Genomic DNA, 21927 nt, shown 5'->3' with positions numbered 1-21927 from the left:
TTTGTCAGCCTTCTTCAGAGTTTTGCTCAAATCCCTCAATTTCAGTCAGAATTTACCTGAAATCACAGAAAAACACACAAACTCATAGTAAAGTCCAGAAATATGAATTTAACATAAAAACTAATGAAAACATCCCTAAAAGTAGCTCAAACTTACTAAAAACTATATGAAAACAATGCCAAAAAGCGTATAAATTATCCGCTCATCACAACACCAAACTTAAATTGTTGCTTGTCCCCAAGCAACTGAAAATCAAATAGGATAAAAAGAAGAGAATATACTATAAAGTCCAAAATATCAATGAATATTAATTTAATTACATGAGCGGGACTTGTAGCTTTTTGCTTCTGAACAGTTTTGGCATCTCACTTTTTCCTTTGTAGTTTAGAGTGATTGGCTTCTCTAGGAACTTAGAATTTGGGATAGTGTTATTGACTTTCCTAGTTTAAGCATGTTGATTCTTGAACACAGCTACTTTATGAGTCTTGGCTGTGGCCCTAAGTACTTTGTCTTCCAGTATTACCACCGGATACACAAATGCCACAGACACATAACTGGGTGAACCTTTTCAGATTGTGACTCAGCTTTGCTAAAGTCCCCAGTTAGTGGTGTCCAGAGCTCTTAAGCACACTCTTTAGCTTTAGATCACGACTTTAACCATTCAGTCTCAAGCTTTTCACTTGCACCTTCATGACACAAGCACATGGTTAGGGACAGCTTGATTTAGCCGCTTAGGCCTGGATTTTTAATTTCCTTGGGCCCTCCTATCCATTTAATGCTCAAAGCCTTGGATCCTTGCTTTAAAATTTTCGCCACTTTTTTTCTCTTTTTTTTCACTGCTTTTTCTTGCTTCAAGAATCAATTTCATGATGTTTTTCAGATCATCAATAACATTTCTCTTTGTTCATCATTCTTTCAAGAACCAACAATTTTAACACTCATAAACAACAAGATCAAAAATATGCACTGTTCAAGCATTCATTCAGAAAAAAAAATTTATTGCCACCACATTAATATAATTAAATTAAATTCACTAATAATTTCGAAAATTATGTACTTCTTGTTCTTTTGAATTAAAACATTTTTCATTTAAGAGAGGTGAAAGACTAATGGATTTTATTCATAGCTTTAAGGCATGGTTACACACTAATGATCATGAAGTAGAGACACAAAAACATAGATAAACACAATGCTTAAAAACCGAAAACAGAAAGAAAATAAAGAACAAGGAATGAATCCACCTCTAGTGGCGTCTTCTTCTTGAAGGACCAATGATGTTCTTCAACTCTTCTATGTCCCTTCCTTGCCTTTGTTGTTCCTCCCTCATTGCTCTTTGATCTTCTCTTATTTCTTGGAGAGTGAGGGCGTGTTCATGGTGTTCCACCCTTAATTGTTCAACATTATGGCTCAAGTCTTCCAAAGAGGTACTAAGTTGCTCCCAATAGTTGTTGGGAGGAAAGTGCATTCCTTGAGGCATTTGTTGATGATGAACTTCCTCATGTTCTTCTTGAGGGCCGTGAGGAACTTCTCTTGTTTGTTCCATCCTTTTCTTGGTGATGGGCTTGTCTTCTTCAATGGAGACATCTCCATCTATGATAACTCCGGCTGAATAACATAGATGGCATATGAGGTGGGGGAAGGCTAGCCGTGCCATGTATGAAGGCTTGTCAGCTATTTTGTAGAGTTCATTAGAGATGACTTCATGAACCTCTACTTCCTCTTCAATCATGATGCTATGAATCATGATGGCCCGATCCACAGTAACTTCAGATCGGTTGCTTGTAGGGATGATGGATCTTTGGATGAACTCCAACCATCCTCTAGCTACAGGCTTGAGGTCCAGTCTTCTTAGTTGGACTGGTTTGCCTTTGGAGTCTACTCTCCATTGGGCGCCTTCCACACAAATATCCATTAGGACTTGGTCCAACCTTTGATTAAAGTTGACCCTTCTTGTGTAGGGGCGTTCATCACCTTGCATCATGGGTAAATGAAACGCCAACCTCACATTTTCCGGACTGAAATCTAAGTATTTCCCCCGAACCATTGTGAGATAGTTCTTTGGATTCGGGTTCATACTTTGATCATGGTTCCTAGTGATCCATGCATTAGCATAGAACTCTTGAACCATCAATATTCCAACTTGTTGCATGGGGTTGGTTATGACTTCCCAACCTCTTCTTTGGATTTCATGTCGGATTTCCGGATACTCATTCTTTTTGAGCTTGAAAGGGACCTCGGGGATCACCTTCTTCTTTGCCACAACATCATAGAAGTGGTCTTGGTGGCTCTTGGAGATGAATCTCTCCTTCTCCCATGACTCGGAAGTGGAAGCTTTTGCTTTCCCTTTTCCTTTTCTTGAGGAAACTCCGGTCTTGGGTGCCATTGATGGTGAATGAAAAAAATAAAAAGCTTAGGCTTTTTACCACACCAAACTTAAAATTTGCTCGTCCTCGAGCAAAAAAGAAAAGAAGAGTAGAAGAAGAAGAAGAGAATGTTGGTAGAGAAGGAGAGGAGGGGGTTCGGCTATATGAGAGAAGAAGGGGTTTTTGTTGTGTGAACATGAAGAAGAAAGGAGATGTATTTATAGGGAGGGGGAGGGTTAGGTTTCGGCCATATTGGGTGGGAATGGGTGGGAAATTGAATTTGAATTGTATGAGGGTAGGTGGGGTTTATGGGAAAGAGGAGGTTGATGTGAATGGTGCATGGGGAAATTGGGAAGAGGAGTTGAGGTGATTGGTGAAGGTTTTTGGGAAGTGTGATATTGAAAATGAGATTTGGATTAGGAGAGTGTGATTAGGATTAAAAGAAAAGGTAGGTGGGGATCCTGTGGGGTCCACAGATCCTGAGGTGGGGATCCTGTGGGGTCCACAGATCCTGAGGTGAAAAGAAATACCATTCCTTCACCCTATAGGCGTGTAAATTGCCTTCATGCATCATTCTGGCGTTCAAACGCCCATTGGTGCATGTTCTGGGCGTTAAATGCCCATGTGATGCTTGTTTCTGGCGTTGAACGCCAGTTTCAAGCTTGTTTCTGGCGTTCAGCGCCAGATTGTCCTCTGTGTGCGCATCCTGGCGTTAAACGCCAGGATGTAGCTTGTTTTGGGCGTTCAGCGCCAGAAAGATGCTCTGTTCTGGCGTTGAACGCCAGCCAGATGCATCTTCTGGGCGTTGAACGCCAGCCCGTGCGTCCTCCAGGGTGAAAATTTTTTTCTTCTGTTTTTGACTCTGTTTTTAATTTCTTTGATTTTTTTCGTGACTCCTCATGATCATGTACCTAATTCAACACAAAAATAACACCAAAACAAAATAAAATAAAATTAGATAAATAAAATTGGGTTGCCTCCCAACAAGCGCTTCTTTAATGTCAATAGCTTGACAGTGGTTCTCATGGAACCACAAGATGATCAGGTCAATTTAGTCTGTTGTCTCCACACCAAACTTAGAGTTTGGATATGGAATTTGAACACCAAACTTAGAGTTTGGTTGTGGCCTCACAACACCAAACTTAGAGTTTGACTGTGTGGGCCCTTCTTGACCTTGAACTGAGAGAAGCTCTTCATGCTTACTCTCTTTTGTCACAGAGGGATGACCATGTGCTTGAAACACAAGGTATTCCCCATTTAATTGAAGGACTAACTCTCCTCTGTTGACATCTATCACATCTTCTGCTGTGGCTAGGAAAGGTCTTCCTAGGATGATGCATTCATCATCTTCCTTCCTAGTATCTAGGATTATGAAATCAGTAGGGATGTAAAAGCCTTCAACCTTTACTAGCACGTCCTCTACTGTTCCATAAGCTTGTCTCATTGACTTATCTGCCAATTGTAATGAGAACAAGGCAGGTTGTACCTCAATGATTCCCAGCTTCTCCATTACAGAGAGTGGCATCAGATTTATCCCTGACCCAAGATCACAAAGAGCTTTTTCACAGCTCATGGTGCCAATGGTGCAAGGTATTAAGAACTTGCCAGGATCTTGTTTCTTTTGAGGTAGAGTTTCCTGAATCCAAGTATCTAAGTCACTAATGAGCAAGGGAGGTTCACTTTCCCAAGTCTCATTACCAAATAGTTTGGCATTCAGCTTCATGATAGCTCCTAAATATTGAGCAACTTGCTCTCCAGTCACATCTTCATCCTCTTCAGAGGATGAATAATAGTCAGAGCTCATGAATGGCAGAAGGAGATTTAATGGAATCTCTATGGTCTCTGTATGAGCCTCAGATTTCTCAGGATCCTTAATAGGGAACTCCTTCTTGCTTGAGGAACGTCCCAGGAGGTCTTTCTCACTAGGATTTTCGTCCTCCTCCTCCTTGATGCATTCGGCCACATTGACTAAGTCAATGGCCTTGCATTCTCCTTTTGGATTTTCTTCTGTATTGCTTGGGAGAATACTGGGAGGAGTTTCAATAACTTTCTTACTCAGCTGGCCTACTTGTGCCTCCAAATTTCTAATGGAGGATCTGGTTTCATTCATGAAACTGAAAGTGGCCTTTGACAGATCAGAGACTATATTAGCTAAATTAGAATTATTTTGTTCAGCATTCTCTGTCTGTTGCTGAGAAGATGATGGATATGGCTTACTATTATTCAGCCTATTGCGTCCACCATTGTTAAAACCTTGTTGAGGTTTTTGTTGATCCTTCCATGAGAAATTTGGATGATTTCTCCATGATGAGTTATAGGTGTTTCCATAAGGTTCACCTAAGTAATTAACCTCTGCCATGGCAGGGTTCTCAGGATCATAAGCTTCTTCAGAAGCTGCCTCTCTAGTACTGTTGGATGCATGTTGCAATCCATTCAGATTTTGAGAGATTATGTTGACCTGTTGAGTCAACATTTTGTTCTGAGCCAATATGGCATTCAGAGCATCAATTTCAAGAACTCCTTTCTTCTGAGGGACCCCATTATTCATGGAATTCCTCTCAGAGGTGTACATGAACTGGTTGTTTGCAACCATGCCAATGAGTTCTTGAGCCTCTTCAGGCGTTTTCTTCAGGTGAATAGATCCACCTGCAGAATGGTCCAATGACATTTTCGAAAATTCAGAGAGACCATAATAGAATATATCTAATAGGGTCCATTCTGAAAACATATCAGATGGACATCTCTTGGTCAGCTGCTTGTATCTTTCCCAAGCTTCATAGAGGGATTCACCATCTTTTTGTTTGAAGGTTTGAACATCCACTCTCAGCTTGCTCAGCTTTTGAGGAGGAAAGAATTTATCCAAGAAGGCAGTGACCAGCTTATCCCAGGAGTCCAGACTATCCTTAGGTTGTGAATCCAACCATATTCTAGCTCTGTCTCTTACAGCAAAAGGGAAAAGCATGAGTCTGTAGACTTCAGGATTAACTCCATTTGTCTTTACAGTATCACAGACCTGCAAGAACTCAGTTAAGAACTGATAAGGATCTTCAGATGGAAGTCCATAAAACTTGCAGTTTTGTTGCATTAAAGCAACTAGTTGAGGCTTAAGCTCAAAGTTATTGGCTCCAATGGCAGGAATGGAGATGCTTCTTCCATCAAACTTGGATGTTGGCTTTGTGAAGTCACCAAGCATTTTCCTTGCATTATTATTATTATTATTTTCGGCTGCCATCTCCTTCTCCTGTTCGAAAATTTCTGAAAGGTTATTTCTGGATTGTTGTAATTTAGCTTCTCTTAATTTTCTCTTCAGAGTCCTTTCAGGTTCTGGATCAGCTTCAACAAGAGTGCCTTTATCCTTGTTCCTGCTCATAAGAAAGAGAGAAGAAAACAAGAAAAGAAAGAGGAATCCTCTATGTCACAGTATAGAGATTCCCTTATGTTAGTAGAAGAAGAAAGGGGTATAAGAAAGAAAAAGAATTCGGATTTTTAGATGAAGAGAGGTGAAGAGACGTGTTAGTAATTTAATTAATTAAATAGAATAAGAGAGGAGAATAGAAATTTTCGAAAATAATTTTTGAAAAAGAGTTAGTGATTTTCGAAAATTAAAGATAAGATAAGTTTAAAATTAAAATTTAAAACAAAAAAGAATTTTTGAAAAAGAGAGGGAGAATTTTTGAAAATTAGAGAGGGAAAAGTAGTTAGGTGGTTTTGAAAAAGATAAGAAACAACCAAAAAGTTAGTTAGTTGATTGAAAAAGATTTGAAATCAAAATTTGAAAAATATAAGAAGATAAGAAGTTAGATAAGATATTTTGAAATCAAATTTTGAAAAAGATAAAAATTTTGAAAAAGATAAGATAAAAGATAAAAAGATAAGATAAAAATTTTAATAAAAAGATATTTTGAAAAAGATTTAATTTTTTAAAAAGACTTAGCTAACAAGAAACTACAAGATAAGATTCTAGAACTTAAAGATTGAACCTTTCTTAACAAGAAAGTAACAAACTTCAAATTTTTGAACCAATCACATTACTTGTTAGTTAATTTTCGAAAATTAGATATAAAAGATAAGAAAAAGATTTTGAAAATATTTTGAAAAAGAATTTTTTGAAATTTTCGAAAATTATAAAAAAATGAAAAAGATATGATTTTTGAAAAAGATTTTGAAAAGATAAGATTTTTAAAAATTGAAATTTTGTCTTGACTTGTAAGAAACAACTAATTTTGAAAATTTTTGACCAAGTCAAACCAAAATTTCGAAATTTTGGAGGGAAATAAGGAAAAGATATTTTTTTGATTTTTTAAATTTTTAATGAAAAACACAAAAATGACCCAAAACATGAAAATTTTGGATCAAGACACAAGATGCATGCAAGAATGCTATGAATGTCAAGATGAACACCAAGAACACTTTGAAGATCATGATGAACATCAAGAACATAATTTTGAAAAATTTTGATGCAAGGAAAATATGCAAGACACCAAACTTAAAAATCTTTAATGCATGGAAAATATGAATGCAAAAATGCACATGAAAAACAACAAACAACACAAAACAAGAAATCATCAAGATCAAACAAGAAGACTTGTCAAGAACAACTTGAAGATCATGAAGAACACTATGAATGCATGAAATTTTCAAAAAATGCAAGAAAAATTTTAAAAGCATGCAATTGACACCAAACTTAAAAATTAACACAATACTCAAACAAGAAACACAAAATATTTTTGATTTTTATGATTTTCTATTTTTTTTGTATTTTATTATTATTTTTTTTCGAAAATAAAATTTGTAAAAACGAAAAGTCAAAGAAAGTTTTTGAAAAAGATTTTTGAAAAGAAAAGTACCTAATCTGAGCAACAAGATGAACCGTCAGTTGTCCATACTCGAACAATCCCCGGCAACGGCGCCAAAAACTTGGTGGACGAAATTGTGATCACTATTCTTTTTGTATACTCTGATGACATTGTTTATTTTCACAACTCCGTTCAACTAACCAGCAAGTGTACTGGGTCGTCCAAGTAATAAACCTTACGTGAGTAAGGGTCGAATCCACAGAGATTGTTGGTATGAAGCAAGCTATGGTCACCTTGTAAATCTCAGTCAGGCAGATTAAAATAGTTTATGGGTTTTCGAATTTTAAAGAAGAAATAATAAAATAGAATATAATAAAAGGATAGAACACTTATGCAGATTCATTGGTGGGAATTTCAGATAAGCGGATGGAGATGCTGTAGAGCTCTCAGACGCCTGCCCTCCTACTGCTTCTACTCAATCCTTCTTACTCTTTTCCATGGCAAGCTTTGTATAGGGGTTCACCATCAACTGTGGCTACTTTCTTCCTCTCGGGGAAATACCCTGTGCGGCTGTCACTCGCACAGCTAACCAGTCTGGAGGCATCACCCATGGCTAATGGCTACATCCCATCCTCGCAGTGAAAACTAATGCACGCACTCTGTCACAGTACGGCTAATCACCGGTTGGTTCCCGCTCCTACTGGAATAGAATCCCTCTTTTGCGTTTGTCACTAACGCCCAGCAGGTTAAAGTTTGAAGCACGTCACAGTCATTCATTACCGGAATCCTACTCGGAATACCACAGACAAGGTGAGACTTTCCGGATCCTCATAAATGCCGCCATCTATCTAGCTTATACCACGAAGATTCTGTTGGGGAATCTAAGAGATACGCATTCAAGCTCTGTTGCATGTAGAACGGAAGTGGTTGTCAATCACGTACATTCATAAGTGAGAATGATAATGAGGTTAATCTGACTCATCACATTTATCATGTTCTTGGGTATGAATGAATATCTTGGAATAAGAATAAGATAGAGAATTGAATAAAAGATAATAGAATTTCATTAATACTTGAGGTACAGCAGAGCTCCACACCCTTAATCTATGGTGTGCAGAAACTCCACCGTTGAAAATACATAAGCAAAGAGTCCAAGCATGGCCGAATGGCCAGCCCTCTCTAACATGATCAATGATCCCCTAAGATGAAGAATAAAACAAAACTGAGATCAAAGATGTCTAATACAATAGATAAATGTCCTATATATACTAGACTAGCTACTAGGGTTTACATGAGTAAGTAATTGATGCATAAATCCACTTCCGGGGCCCACTTGGTGTATGCTTGGGCTGAGCTTGATCATTCCACGAGCTAAGGCATTTCTTGGCGTCAAACTCCAGGTTATGACGTGTTTTGGGCGTTCAACTCCGGATAATGACGTTTTTCTGGCGTTTAACTCCAGACAGCAGCATGAACTTGGCGTTTAACGCCAAGTTACGTCGTCATTATTCGAATAAAATATGGACTATTATATATTGCTGGAAAGCCCTGGATGTCTACTTTCCAATGCCGTTGAGAGCGCGCCAATTGGAGTTCTGTAGCTCCAGAAAATCCATTTCGAGTGCAGGGAGGTCAGAATCCAACAGCATCAGCAGTCCTTTTGTCAGCCTTCTTCAGAGTTTTGCTCAAATCCCTCAATTTCAGTCAGAATTTACCTGAAATCACAGAAAAACACACAAACTCATAGTAAAGTCCAGAAATGTGAATTTAACATAAAAACTAATGAAAACATCCCTAAAGGTAGCTCAAACTTACTAAAAACTATATGAAAACAATGCCAAAAAGCATATAAATTATCCGCTCATCAGGAGTCTATAGTATATTCTCTTCTTTTTATCCTATTTTGATTTTCCGTTGCTTGGGGACAAGCAACAATTTAAGTTTGGTGTTGTGATGAGCGGATAATTTGTATGCTTTTTGGCATTGTTTTTAGTGTGTTTTTAGTATAATCTAGTTAGTTTTTAGTATATTTTTATTAGTTTTTAGCTAAAATTCACTTTTCTGGACTTTACTATGAGTTTGTGTGTTTTTCTGTGATTTCAGGTATTTTCTGGCTGAAATTGAGGGTCCTGAGCAAAAATCTGATTCCGAGACCAAAAAGGACTGCGGATGCTGTTGGATTCTGACCTCCCTGCACTCGAAGCGGATTTTCTGGAGCTACAGAAGCCCAATTGGCGCGCTCTCAACGGCGTTGGAAAGTAGACATCCTGGGCTTTCCAGCAATATATGATAGTCCATACTTTGCCCAAGATTTGATGGCCCAAACCGGCGTGGCAAATCAGCCTCAGAAATTCCAGCGTTAAACGCCGGAACTGGCATAAAACTTGGAGTTAAACGCCCAAACTGGCATGAAAGCTGGCGTTTAACTCCAGAAAAGGTCTCTACACGAAAATGCTTCATTGCTCAGCCCAAGCACACACCAAGTGGACCCAGAAGTGGATTTTTACGTCATTTACTCATTTCTGTACACCCTAGGCTACTAGTTTACTATTAATAGGATCTTTTGACATTGTATCTGGACCTTATGACCTCATGACACTTTACACTTTTCTTTGTGTATCTTCCACAGCATGAGTCTCTAAACCCCATGGTTGGGGGTGAGGAGCTCTGCTGTGTCTTGATGGATTAATGCAATTACTACTGTTTCTCATTCAATCATGCTTGCTTCCATTCTAAGATAATACTTGTTCTTAATCCGGATGAATGTGATGATCCGTGACAATCATCATCATTCTCAACTATGAACGCGTGCCTGACAACCACCTCCGTTCTACCTTAGATTAAGTAGTTATCTCTTGGGTTCTTTAACCGGAATCTTCGTGGTATAAGCTAGAATTGATGGCGGCATTCAAGAGAATCCGGAAGGTCTAAACCTTGTCTGTGGTATTCTGAGTAGGATTCAATGATTGAATGACTGTGACGTGCTTCAAACTCCTGAAGGCGGGGCGTTAGTGACAGACGCAAAAGAATCACTGGATTCTATTCCGGCCTGATTGAGAACCGACAGATGAATTCCGCTATGCTGTGACAGAGCATATGCAATCGCTTTCACTGAGAGGATGGGAGGTAGCCATTGACAACGGTGAAACCCTACATATAGCTTGCCATGGAAGGAGACTTGCGTGTTTGAAGAAGAAGACAGTAGGAAAGCAGAGATTCAGAAGATGGAGCATCTCCAAACCTCAACCTATTCTCCATTACTGCAAAACAAGTAATCATTTCATGTTCTTTTGCTTTTCACAATCAATCCTGATAATTTCTGATATCCTGACTAAGATTTACAAGATAACCATAGCTTGCTTCAAGCCGACAATCTCTGTGGGATCGACCCTTGCTCACGCAAGGTATTACTTGGACGACCCAGTACACTTGCTGGTTAGTTGTGCGGGATTGCAAAAGTGTGATTGCAATTTCGTGCACCATAATCACATTAGAGGCTCTTGTTCCCCTCGGTTCGGTCCTTCAGAGGTCGAGGCTTTGACAAGATTCCCTTCTCGGCTATCTGCTGGTAAACTTCTATGATGGGGAGAGTGAGGGGAGTGTAATTGGTAAATTTTCTGATGCAAGAAAATGGTCTGGGTGTCTTGCTCGGACCGCCATCTCTGGCATGTTCCTTCTGCTTTTCTCCGTTACCGTGCTACCTGGGTTGATTGTAAGAGGGCTACCGCTTGTTGGCAGCCACAACTTGACTGATTTCCTCATCGTTAATGTATTCCTTGGCTACAATTTGGATCTCTTGCATCGTCCAGACCAGCTTCGTGGTGAGGTGCTTTCTGAAGTCCTCGTTAAGGAGCCCGTTTGTCAGACAGAGACTAGCTACCGAATCAGTTAACCACTTGATCTCCAAGCACTCATCATTGAACCGGTCTAGATACTTCCTGGTCGGCTCGCCCCTCCTCTGAGTCACGCCGAGCAGATTGATCGGGTGCTTTGCCTTCGCGATTCTGGTGGTGAATTGGGCTAGGAAGGCGTGGCTAATATCCGAGAAGCCGACCACCGAGCCCTGCGGGAGGCTGTTGAACCACCGTATTGCAGGCCCTGCCAGGGTGACTGGGAAGGCGCAGCACCTTACTTCATCTTCTACTCCCTCAAGGTTCATCCTGGCCTCAAAGTCCGTGAGGTGCTCCTGCGGGTCTTGGATTCCGTCATACCTCATGTCCGTTGGTTTGTCAAAGTGCTTTGGCAACCGGACCTCGAGGCTGGAACAATGGAATGGGGTGGCGCCCATTATCACAGGTCGCCATGTTCCCCTAGATCACTCTTCGCCGCTTTCGTGATCTCGCCTCGTGGCGCGTGTCCCCTTACCTCGAGCGTAGATGATTGTGTCATGTCGTCTTCTCGGGTGTTCCTGATTTTCCCGGCTACTTTCCGATTCCGATCTTGAGGCGGGAGTGTGCCGGGAGCGACTTCGGTGGGAGGTTCTCCCTCGGCTTTTGGGAGACTAGGAGTAGTCGGGGTCGGAAGTTTGCTGAAGATGCTCCTGATCCGCTAGTTTGCGCTCCAGGTTCTGCACCCTATGGCGCAGTTCCTGCATTATCCTAGCGCTGTCGCTACCAGTTCCCCCGAAAGGGCGTCTTTCTTGGGCTCTCAACTGTGGCTCGGTACGTCGCGGGGGAGACCTCAGCCGCTCCCGTGGAGAGGCGACGGAGGCTGCCCCCTCAAGGCCCGCCGCGCGGCCATGGTCCCCTGGACCTTGTACGATGTCCATTTAGGCGGTCCCCATAGACAGCGCCAATGTTCGGTAGGTCGGGTACCGGACGGCTCGGGAGGATCTTCGAGTTGATAGGTGGGGTGTGGCCTAGAACCTGGTCGCGAGGGTGAAGCTGGAGTAGCCGACATTCCGAGCTCTCGATGTGAAAGGGGGTGTTACCTACAAAGACACTCCGACGCTTTAGTCAGTTTAGTGTGCAGGCGAAAAAAGGGATAAAGTGGTAGGTGTCGTACCTTGGGGGAGGGGTAGGACCCTCCCCATATATACCGTGTCAGAAGTGGATCCCACAAGGGTAGAATCCACCTTCCTCGAAGCTTCCTTATACAGCTGTAGCGGCGAGCTGTCCTGGACGTGTGTCCGGGTCAGCAAATGAGCGCCTCGCACCCGACCGTTCGGGTCAGGTGGTTAGTGGGTCGGTCAGCCCATGTTCCCTTTGGGCCGGGCCGTAACAGTTATATACAAAATATTTTTGAAACACATCTAAAATCATAAATCTAAAATTTAAATTTAAACATTAAAAATAAAATTATTTTTTATATTTTATTCAATAAAAATACATCTAATATTTTTTATTTTTTTATTATTAGTTAGACTTTTTCATTACTTATTTGAATATTAATGTTTTTTAAATTATTAAAAAAAAATAAAGTTAAGTGTTTTAGATTTTATTCAATAAAAATATATCTAACATATCTCATCATAATATTAGTTAGAATTTTTATTATTTATTTGAGCATTAGTATTTTTTTATTTTAAAGTCTTTATTAATTTTAAAATTAAAATTTCAAATTTTATTTAATTTAATGTTTAGATGTGTATTTAAATTGTAATTTGTTACTAATTAAAAATATTAAAACTAAAATAGAAATTTTAAAATTTAAAATTTAAATTTTAGTTTTATTTAGTTTATATTTTAGTTTTTAGATTTAATGTGTATTTAATTTTAAAAAGACACTAAATCTATTTAGATATATTTATTTTAATTTTTTTTAAATATGATAATAAAATATTGAATAAAAAACCATTTTTAAGAGATGCCTAATTAAATTGTTCTTTACTGTCAGGACTACTTGGATCATTTCATGCGTCACCCCAAGATAAACAAAAACTTGGAACGTGATAGTACATGGCATACTGAACTTTAGAAAAATGCCATGGAGCACTTGAAACGTTTCCTTAAGTATATTTTGAACTACATCACAAATGCACTGATTTTGGGCGTGGACGTGTCTTTACCTACCTAACCGAGTTGGAAAATGACCGAAGTACTATCCAATCGTAGAAGTGGACACAAGATATAATTCGTCAAACTTGGGGATAAAAGAGCAATTTGTCACCCACCATGGGCCAAAACTTTGCCCTGGCTTTCCACAAACCTTCTCTAGATAGGTGCGGCTCCTCTCTCACCACCGAGTTATTGGATAGCAGAACTGCATGCCAATTATGAGTGCATGACAACGCAACTTGCAGACCCTAGGCGAGAGTGCGGAGTACTATATTGGTAAAAACATGAAACACTTATGCGTGGTAATTGAGGTGATAACTGGTTTTTAATGTTCATATTTGCTGAACATCATCATGGCATACATTCTGAAATTTCCGAAAACTGTATATTTTAAAACTAGCCTTAAAATTTACAGTTCTAATCGTACATTATGAAAAAGGAAAACAAAATATTACATGCGGATAAGAGAAAAAATTTCTTCCAGCTAACACCATTATGTTGTCAGAAGCTGTTGATCAGAGAAAAAATTTCTTCCAGCTTTGATGCCCTCTATCTCCAATTTACTTTCAGATTCATGTGCATCAAGAAATACAGAAATTGGTCTGCTGCCACAATTAAACATAGTAATTACTTGGCATCAAAGTCTCCTCGCTGAACAATATATAATCACTGCCACGTTTTCAGAAACATACACACTGCCACACTGATAGAGTAACAGCACTGATGGCTAAGGCCTTTTTTGTCGAGTAAAGTCGCGTACAATGATCAAATAAGATCATGATATCTTATCATAGGTTATGTTTATATTTAGGTTATCGAAATTCAAATTCCTTTAAACCATTTTACCTATTATTATCCATATGATATACTCTCTTAACGGAAGTTTATATGAGCCTTCTCTATATATGTCCAAAGCCCCTGGAACAATATTCGACAATCTTTCTTTCGGTTGGGATCATCTCAACTTTCAGTCTAATTTAGATATTGTCAATCTCATGCATGTTATTTAGTGCTGATATTTATTTAATACAAATACTTCGTTCTCTAATAGCACAAGAGCAAGAAAAAAGCCGAAAAAAAAAAACTCGAAAATAGAAAAAGAAAAGGGAAGAAAGGCAAAAATAAAAGCAAGTTTCAAGCAGTTTATAAGCCAAAAGAAAAAAGGTGAATGAATCATGAGAGGCAAAAGGGTTAATCCTAAGTGATCCGGAAAACAAGAACGAGAAAATCAACAATCTTAAGAGCTATCTCAATTCACAATACTGTTAAACTTTAAAGTCAGCTTAGCTATATTTTCAAGTCCCATAAAGTTGTCTTTATATATAACTTACGCCTCACAAGGAATCGAGAAAATAGGAGTCCATGGACAAGAGATAATCATAAAGCAGTCAACATGGAAAGCAGGGGCAGTGACTCAAGAAGACAAGACATTGATATGGACCATCAGAAAGACTTTAGTTAAAGTGTATTAGTGAATTTCCGGGTCCAAATATTTGATGAAACTCCTTTTAATGTAACACAAGCATACAATTGGTCCAACAAAAATAGTATACTAGTATTTCAAAAGCACTTATTGTTCCTAATGTTTGTTTATGGATGTCGTCACAAAGAAAAAGGAATCTTTTATCCAATAGCCTTAAACATCAAATAATGTTTTGCGGAGCATTTAATCACTAATAAAAGTATGGCAATCATCTGGAGCCTATCTTAACTTTATATGAAATCTTTGCATCATGTAGATAATAATAGTAGGAAGAAATGGCGCCCTAGGCAGGACGAAATCATATTTAAAAGGAAATAAAATTAAGGATTATCAAATACCTCTAATCAAATGCATAGGGATCATCTGCATAAGGGTTCAGAGACCCTTCTGAGAACAGATCACCAATATTAGAGGGACGAGGATGACCTTCTCCCTTCATGCTCTGCATAAAACAAAAACAATAATAAACAAAGTCTTGGCACAGCACGGAAGATGCAAAAGTTCATCACCTTATCCACCATGTTAATCGTGAATTCATTTCGAACCCATAAACAAAAATAAATAAAATTCATTTAGAAATAAAGGGAAAGAAAAAAAATAGAATAAACCTCTTTTTCCATTTGATTAGCAGAGCAATAGCACTAAATAAAATAAATCAAATAAATTGCCTAGATAAATGGACCTAACAAATTAACAATTATTAAAAGAACAATAGTATGGTAAGAACTTGTCAAGACTCTTGCATGTCCTGAGAGCAGATAAATATTCTACATAGAAAATCAAGAAAGAAAGGACCCAAAAGCAGCAACTTGTGTTAAATTAATTAATATAACCCTAAGATCGTATAACTCCTAATCATTGACATTCTGGCAGCATCAGCAGCGTAAGGCTAAGAACAAGATATAAGCCATAAGATTGTATAACTCCACCATGATATTTTCAAGCAATAAGGATAAGAACAAGATATAAGCCATAAAGGAAGGAAAATTTCAGCTGAATTGGATACCTTGACAGCAGTTCCTGGGGTATTTGCTTTTGGGGTGTTTCTCTTTTGTTTTCTCGGGTCCTAATTAAGAGAAGAGATTCAATATTTACAGGCATGTAAGAAGCCAGTGCACATGGAATCAGGGTCTGATGATGTATCAACGTAGCTCAGGTTTGTGAGAGAGAGAGATACATACCTCAAACATGACCGTACTTCTTGTTTTTCTTTTCTTTGTGATTGTTCTACCGTTGGAAGTCTCGACTTCATACTCATGGCGAGTGACCTGCTCATTGTTTAAGGACCTTAGGCAATCTTACTAAATCATAAAGTTTAATTATATTATCTTGACTTATGTAATTGCTACAGTATAAGGGTGTGTCTTATTAATTTATTCATTTTATATGGAAGTAAATCACCTTTCTATGGTGCTTAGGGATATTTAATGCACTTCCAGTTTTTACATTCTCTACTGTCTTCAACAGCTTTGGTACTGGTGTTGTTTGTGTTGCGTCATAGTAAGGAGATTCCTATCAAGAGAAGGAAAAGACAAAATTGATTAGGTGACATGTTGATAACATAATATTAACATGTGATGAAGGAAGGAGAATGAAATTTATTTCTGTTGATTGTCATTCGTACTATTTCATGCTGATTTCTTTGGCCTCCACAAGAATTCCTTCTCTTAATTGATGTAATTGAGTAATCCTATAACATGCAGAAAAAACAAGTATATGATACATTTAAAAGATGATTAAAATTGCTCAAACTGAACTCAGACTCCACCAACTCTCAAATTTTTATCATATTCATATATTCAGTTCAGCACATTTGCCATTGATAGAAACTTCTTAGATCTCATAATCACTCAAGTCCATTGTTTCAGGAATATTTATGACATAATGAAATAAGAATGTGTGTGTGTGTGTGTGTGTGTGTGTGTGAGAGAGAGAGAGAGAGAAGAAGAAAACCATTATAACCTTAAAAGCATATAAAATTACTAAGTAGCATTAATCTTGTACATAATTTAGGAGCTCTGAACAACAGATGACAACAGTAATACTTATTAACTAATACTAAATATATTTTGGGTTCATATTACATTTGTCCAACATGACACCATTGGAGCTTTGATTTATTAGTGCAAAAAACCATCAATATTGATCTTTAACTTCAAAAATCAAATCAGCTAAAAGAAATTGCACCAAACAAATCTATCCAATAGCATGCTAGCTAGTAAATATTCATTACAGAAACGTTATGCTATCAACAACCAGATTATGCCTGTTTTATGTGACAATATACCATGTAAAATGCTTATAAAGAACCATGGATCTTTATACCTAGATGATATAAAGGAAAAACTTATGATGCTACAATACAATTTCTTCACTTTTCCCAACAGTTCATAGCATAATATAAATCTATTTGTTTAATGGTTAAACTAAATGTATTCTTCTATAGTTGGGAACTTGCTACGGTAAGACAAACTTTGCAGAAAGTAACACACACATCCCCAATCTGAACATAATAAAAAAAATCATGTACCTGATTCTCTAAAAATAAAAATATATGCCAGTCATAAAAACATAGTTGGTGGCGATTAATATGAAAAATCTACGAGCAAAGTCACAAAAACTATAAAAGCGTATGATTTATACAAAACTCTGACAAACATACTATCTTTACACCCAAACATGCAAATAAACTGATGTGATATTTGATATATAAGATTGAAGACAGACACAAACAAAATGATTGTTAAGTACACCAGCCAACCTGTTTTGAATTCACTTCTTGGTCCTCTTTTGGCTTGACGCTCATCACTTTCCACTGCAACTGCAGCAAAGCCCTTTGCCTGTCTTCCTGCAATATATTCCGAAGAAATTTAATTTATGTGATGAGATTAATTTGTTATGTTAGGTATTCCATACTTTGGTTTTCTGGAGATGCAACTCCTCTTCCAGCTTCTGACACTCATCTTCAAGTTCACACCTCAATGCTTTTATCTCAGCTTCATGTTCGCTCCTCAGAAACATCATTTTCTACATATTACCAGAGAATCAGCCGTAGAAGTAATTTCAAATATAAGCCACATCATAGACCTAGTAGAGTGTTGTCTGTTTATTGGACCTCTCTGAGTTGATTTTCTGCCTCTACTTGGGTATGCTTTAGCTGTTCATTGTGTTCAGCTATCATGGCTAGTTGCTTTTTGTCATGCTCCTGCTGTATTTTGGTTAACTGTACATTGAGCAGGAAATTAGCTGACCATGTAGTTTTTCAACTTGAGGTACAGTAAGTTTCACAAAAACAAAAGCAGTGATGCAACAACTGTCTAAAAATCAATGCATAACCACCCATAAAAGAGTACAGGAATCAAATAGGTATCTACTCTGTAGTGTGATCAATTCAACTTTTCAATTATATATATATATAATTACGCACACGATTGAGTAAAGTTATTAATAATCACAAAGTAACTCAATATTATAAAAGAAGCATGGATCATTTTTGTGGAAACGGTATAAATAATATAGACCACCAAGAGACAATAAAACCTGGAGCAATTCTGAAATACTTAGAAATAATCAATATTTTTAAATTCATGTCCATTTTTTATGCATACAAGCCCAGCATGTTCCTCCTGAATCCTTGCCAAATGCAGCCTAGATTCTTCTTTGCATTCTACCAGTTTCTGGTCACACTTTTTCTCAATTTCAGCAATAGCCATGTCAACCTGAAGGAACAAACAGATCAGAAATCTATCTGTGGCAATAATGTGTTATAATGGCTAACATATCATATCAAACCTTTTCTTTTTCCTTGTTGACGATTTCCATCTTCTCCAACTCATATTTCCTTCTAATGTCATTAATAGCCTGCCCAATTACAACAATGGTTAATGAGAAGTTACCGTACGATATATCCAGCACCTACAATAGATAACTAGCTATAATAACACCTGATCATTTCTTAGAGAGATTTCCTTCAAATGCCTTGACAATTCAAGCTGCTTGCTTTCTACCATTTGATCATATTGCTTTCTAGCTTCTGAAAGCTTACTTTCAGAAGCAGTCAGTAATGACTGGTTCTGCAAAAGAATACAAACATATTACAGACGAGTTAGGAATGTATAATATCTACTATTTGTTTGCTTTTAAAACCTCTGTGATCTGGTCTTCCAGCTTCTTTTCCTTTTTCTTATACTGCAAAATATGCTGATCTTTGTCCTCTAAGATATTATGAAGCCGTCTGACTTCTTCATGAAGAGAGTCTGCATTCTGCTCCAGCTTCATTCTCTCCTTTTGCAAAGTATCTATTTCCTCTGATTTCTTCGTTATCTCTTCTTGCAGTCTTTCAGTAATTTCTTTGCTTTCAGTCTCTAATGATGAAATTTTCAGCAATAAACCTTGCTGCAAGCATCAGTAACTATGATAAGTAGTGTGGCTATTTGTATTAGTAGGAGATTAACTATATAGCGAAATAACAAATAAGTGTCATACTGTTTGATTTTCTGATGATTTAGAATTTTCTAACAGAACTCTGGCTTTCTCCTCTAATTTGGAAATCATAAACTCTGCTTCTTCCCTTTTGGAGTTTAAACTTTCAGCATCCACCTCCAATTTTTTAATTCTCTCAGAAGCTAATAGACATTCCTCTGTATGCTGGGCTACAGTAGATTCCATGACTTTCTGAAGCTCATTCACTTTACTGCTTAACTCACAGTTTATCATTTGAATTGCATCCTTTTCTGATGCCATGGCCAAGAACTTATCATTAAGCTCACAATATTGCTTTTGAGCATGCTTAGAGAAAATGTCTCTCTCCTGTTGGACCAACTCAAAGCCACAAGCATAAAGAGAGTTCAGTTCATCAAACTTGCTTGAAAAGTTTAAGCTTTCTTTCTCTACATTTATCACATGTGCTGCCAAGGCCTGAAATGATCCTTCAAAGTCTTTGATTTTCAGGAGTGTAATGTCAAGTTTTTCAGTAAGCTCAGCATTGGACAATTGAATATCACTCTTTTCTTTCTCCAGTTTATCTTGAATGGTCAAGTGATGCACAATTTCCTTGTCCTTGACTGTTAATTGAAGGTGAACCTCCCCCAACTTTGCATTCAATCTCTCTGTATCCAATTTACTAGCTGTTAGCAATTCTTCAAAGTTCTTTATCGAAGTATCTGCAAAAAAAATTCATGATCCACAAAAGTATCAATTTAGTAGCAAGTCGACATATTTAGGCAAGTAGATATTAATTTATGTTCACATTTCAGTAACTGTGACATGAGAAGAAAACCATTCCATGTCTTCTTTGAAAATCTTTCGTAACAAATCAAAATAACATTATTTAAACATCTTTGTCAGTCTCTAATTAATTCTTAAATTTCTTGTGATAAAACATTCAGCACATGCCATGTAAATTCTCATCAATTATCATTTGCAACTGAATTGTCACCTTTCTCTTGAATAAGTTTGGCAACTCTGATCTGTTCATCTCTGAGAAACTTCTCCCTTTCTTCGGCCATAAATTTGAGTTTCTCTAGCTCATTATCACCTACCACAGAAATAGGAGCATATTACATAATGGAACATCATAGATATATCACATCATTGATCGATAAGGTTTATAACCTAAATCATTTGCCAAACTTTTAAACAAGCAAAAAGCACTTACGAGTTCTAATTGTTTCCTCTGCAGAATCTAGCTTCAAAGACAAACCTTCCATCTGTTTATTCAAGCTATCAAGAGCTTCCGAACTAGCTGACAGTTTATTTTCCAGAGTCTCCTTGTCTCTCTCGGCTAACAAATTTTATAAAAGAAAAAAGACTAATTAAATGGGGGAAAGAGGAAGGACAAAAATGAGAAAACACTATGACATTGAATATTAATGTTTATACCTTCCTGAACAACACTAGCTAACTGCTGTAGAGTCTCTGTAAGCTGATCACATAGTGTCTTAGTCGACGAGAACTTAGATTCCAATCCCTTCCACAGTTTCTCATCTTCCTTCTGCTTGACCTTGAGCTTCGCGTTTTCGTTAAATGCGTTCTGCAACTTCTCTTCAAGTGCATGGACATGCTCCGTCGATTTCTTAAGCTTAGCGTTCTGCACGATTACAGAAAAAACAAAAAAACAAAAAAAAGCAGCATTTCAACGTGTGCGCATTCCTCTCATCACATCAGAAGCAAAATTGCAAAACGGAAGTTTTATCATACCGCAATTTCGAGATCGGTCTTTACCGAAGCTTGTTCCTTCACCAATTTCTCTGCAACAGGAAGAAACCGACGATGTACGGACACATTACGATCAAAAATGACGTAAAGTTAAGAATACCGAGAAAATCAGAAATATGAAGCTAGATTGGGATTAAAAAAAACCTGCTGTGAGCTTGAGATTCGCCAAACTCCCCGACGAAATGGAATCTGAGGAAGAGCGCGAAGAGAGCGATTGCGGCTTCGCGGTTCCCGATGCTGAACCGTACAAGGATTTGAACTGGTCGAGGCTCTTGGAGATTGGGTACGCTAGCCTCTTCATTTCGAAGATTAGAATCGGAATCGAAAACAAGAGAGCGAAGGTGAAATGAAACCTTAGAAATTTTAGAGAAGAAGGTGATTTCACTGTTATGGTTACTTAGAGGCTTCTCTTCGAAGCTACTCCAGGAGTGACGATTCAGAGTTCAGACGGTTATTTGAAAATGAAATTGCGCGCCATGGTGACGTGGGATTTTATACTGCCGCGAGTGTCAGCTTAGGCCTTTGGAGCAGACCGTTTAAACTTTGAACTACCTTGTGTTTTTTCTATTTTGAAAATAGAATTTAGAGTGATGTTTTATGTACAAGTTTTTTATAAATTTAATTGAGTTGGCGCAAAGTCTAATAAAAAAATGCGTGCATACATTATTACACTTTTTTATTTTTGATATTAGGATTTTTGTGGTGTACGGCGCCATTACGGGAGTGCAGGGGTATATCACACGGTTGTAATAATATTGAGTAACAATTCAGACGGTCCGATTTAAAAAAAAAAATCGAATGCTTCGATTTGAGACATTGCAAATACACAAATCAGACCGAATTATGCATTGCATATCACGCATCACACTTGTAAAACTCTCCAATATAAAAGTTTGTATCTATGCAAACAAATTGGATCGGATCATTTTCCGTTCACTCTCCTTTTTTCGTCTTTCTCATCCCCAACTTCACCTTTTTTCTTCTTCTTTCGTTGTTGAAGCAGGCAGGAAACAAAAAATAAGACCACCACCATCAATCCATTATCAACCTTCCTTTAACAATATCTAGGAGAC

At 37.8% G+C, this 21927-nt stretch overlaps 2 protein-coding genes across 2 annotated transcripts; both read right to left on the bottom strand.

The window, feature by feature from the left end:
• Positions 1–10880: 10880 nt before the first annotated feature.
• On the bottom strand, positions 10881–11447 carry LOC112794823 (uncharacterized). The gene has a single exon (XM_025836802.1). The coding sequence runs from the start codon at positions 11445–11447 to the stop codon at positions 10881–10883; it is 567 nt and encodes a 188-aa protein (XP_025692587.1).
• Positions 11448–13461: 2014 nt separating this feature from the next.
• On the bottom strand, positions 13462–21279 carry LOC112796696 (synaptonemal complex protein 2). The gene is made up of 19 exons (XM_072235518.1): positions 20999–21279; positions 20837–20886; positions 20519–20726; positions 20295–20420; positions 20076–20174; positions 19124–19800; positions 18785–19033; positions 18583–18711; positions 18431–18499; positions 18247–18357; positions 17754–17861; positions 17555–17665; positions 17400–17486; positions 16263–16328; positions 16040–16150; positions 15820–15906; positions 15645–15704; positions 14977–15080; positions 13462–13757 (listed from the first exon to the last, which is right to left on the bottom strand). Exons 1-18 carry the CDS (start codon positions 21153–21155, stop codon positions 14979–14981), a joined length of 2607 nt encoding a protein of 868 aa, XP_072091619.1. The 5' UTR covers positions 21156–21279; the 3' UTR covers positions 13462–13757; positions 14977–14978.
• Positions 21280–21927: the final 648 nt, after the last annotated feature.

This window comes from Arachis hypogaea, chromosome 4 (assembly GCF_003086295.3).
Source record: "Arachis hypogaea cultivar Tifrunner chromosome 4, arahy.Tifrunner.gnm2.J5K5, whole genome shotgun sequence".
NCBI classification, from domain to species: domain Eukaryota; kingdom Viridiplantae; phylum Streptophyta; class Magnoliopsida; order Fabales; family Fabaceae; genus Arachis; species Arachis hypogaea.
This window is presented reverse-complemented; position numbering and strand designations above follow the sequence as displayed.

Excerpts from the sequence above, each read along its gene's own strand:
- LOC112794823 (XM_025836802.1), bottom strand. The coding sequence starts at position 11,447 with ATGGGCGCCACCCCATTCCATTGTTCCAGCCTCGAGGTCCGGTTGCCA.
- LOC112796696 (XM_072235518.1), bottom strand. The coding sequence starts at position 21,155 with ATGAAGAGGCTAGCGTACCCAATCTCCAAGAGCCTCGACCAGTTCAAA. Across the intron at positions 20,887-20,998 it reads GAATCTCAAGCTCACAGCAG|AGAAATTGGTGAAGGAACAA; the intron begins GTTTTTTTTAAT and ends TTCCTGTTGCAG. Across the intron at positions 17,487-17,554 it reads TGCATCTCCAGAAAACCAAA|GAAGACAGGCAAAGGGCTTT; the intron begins GTATGGAATACC and ends AATATATTGCAG.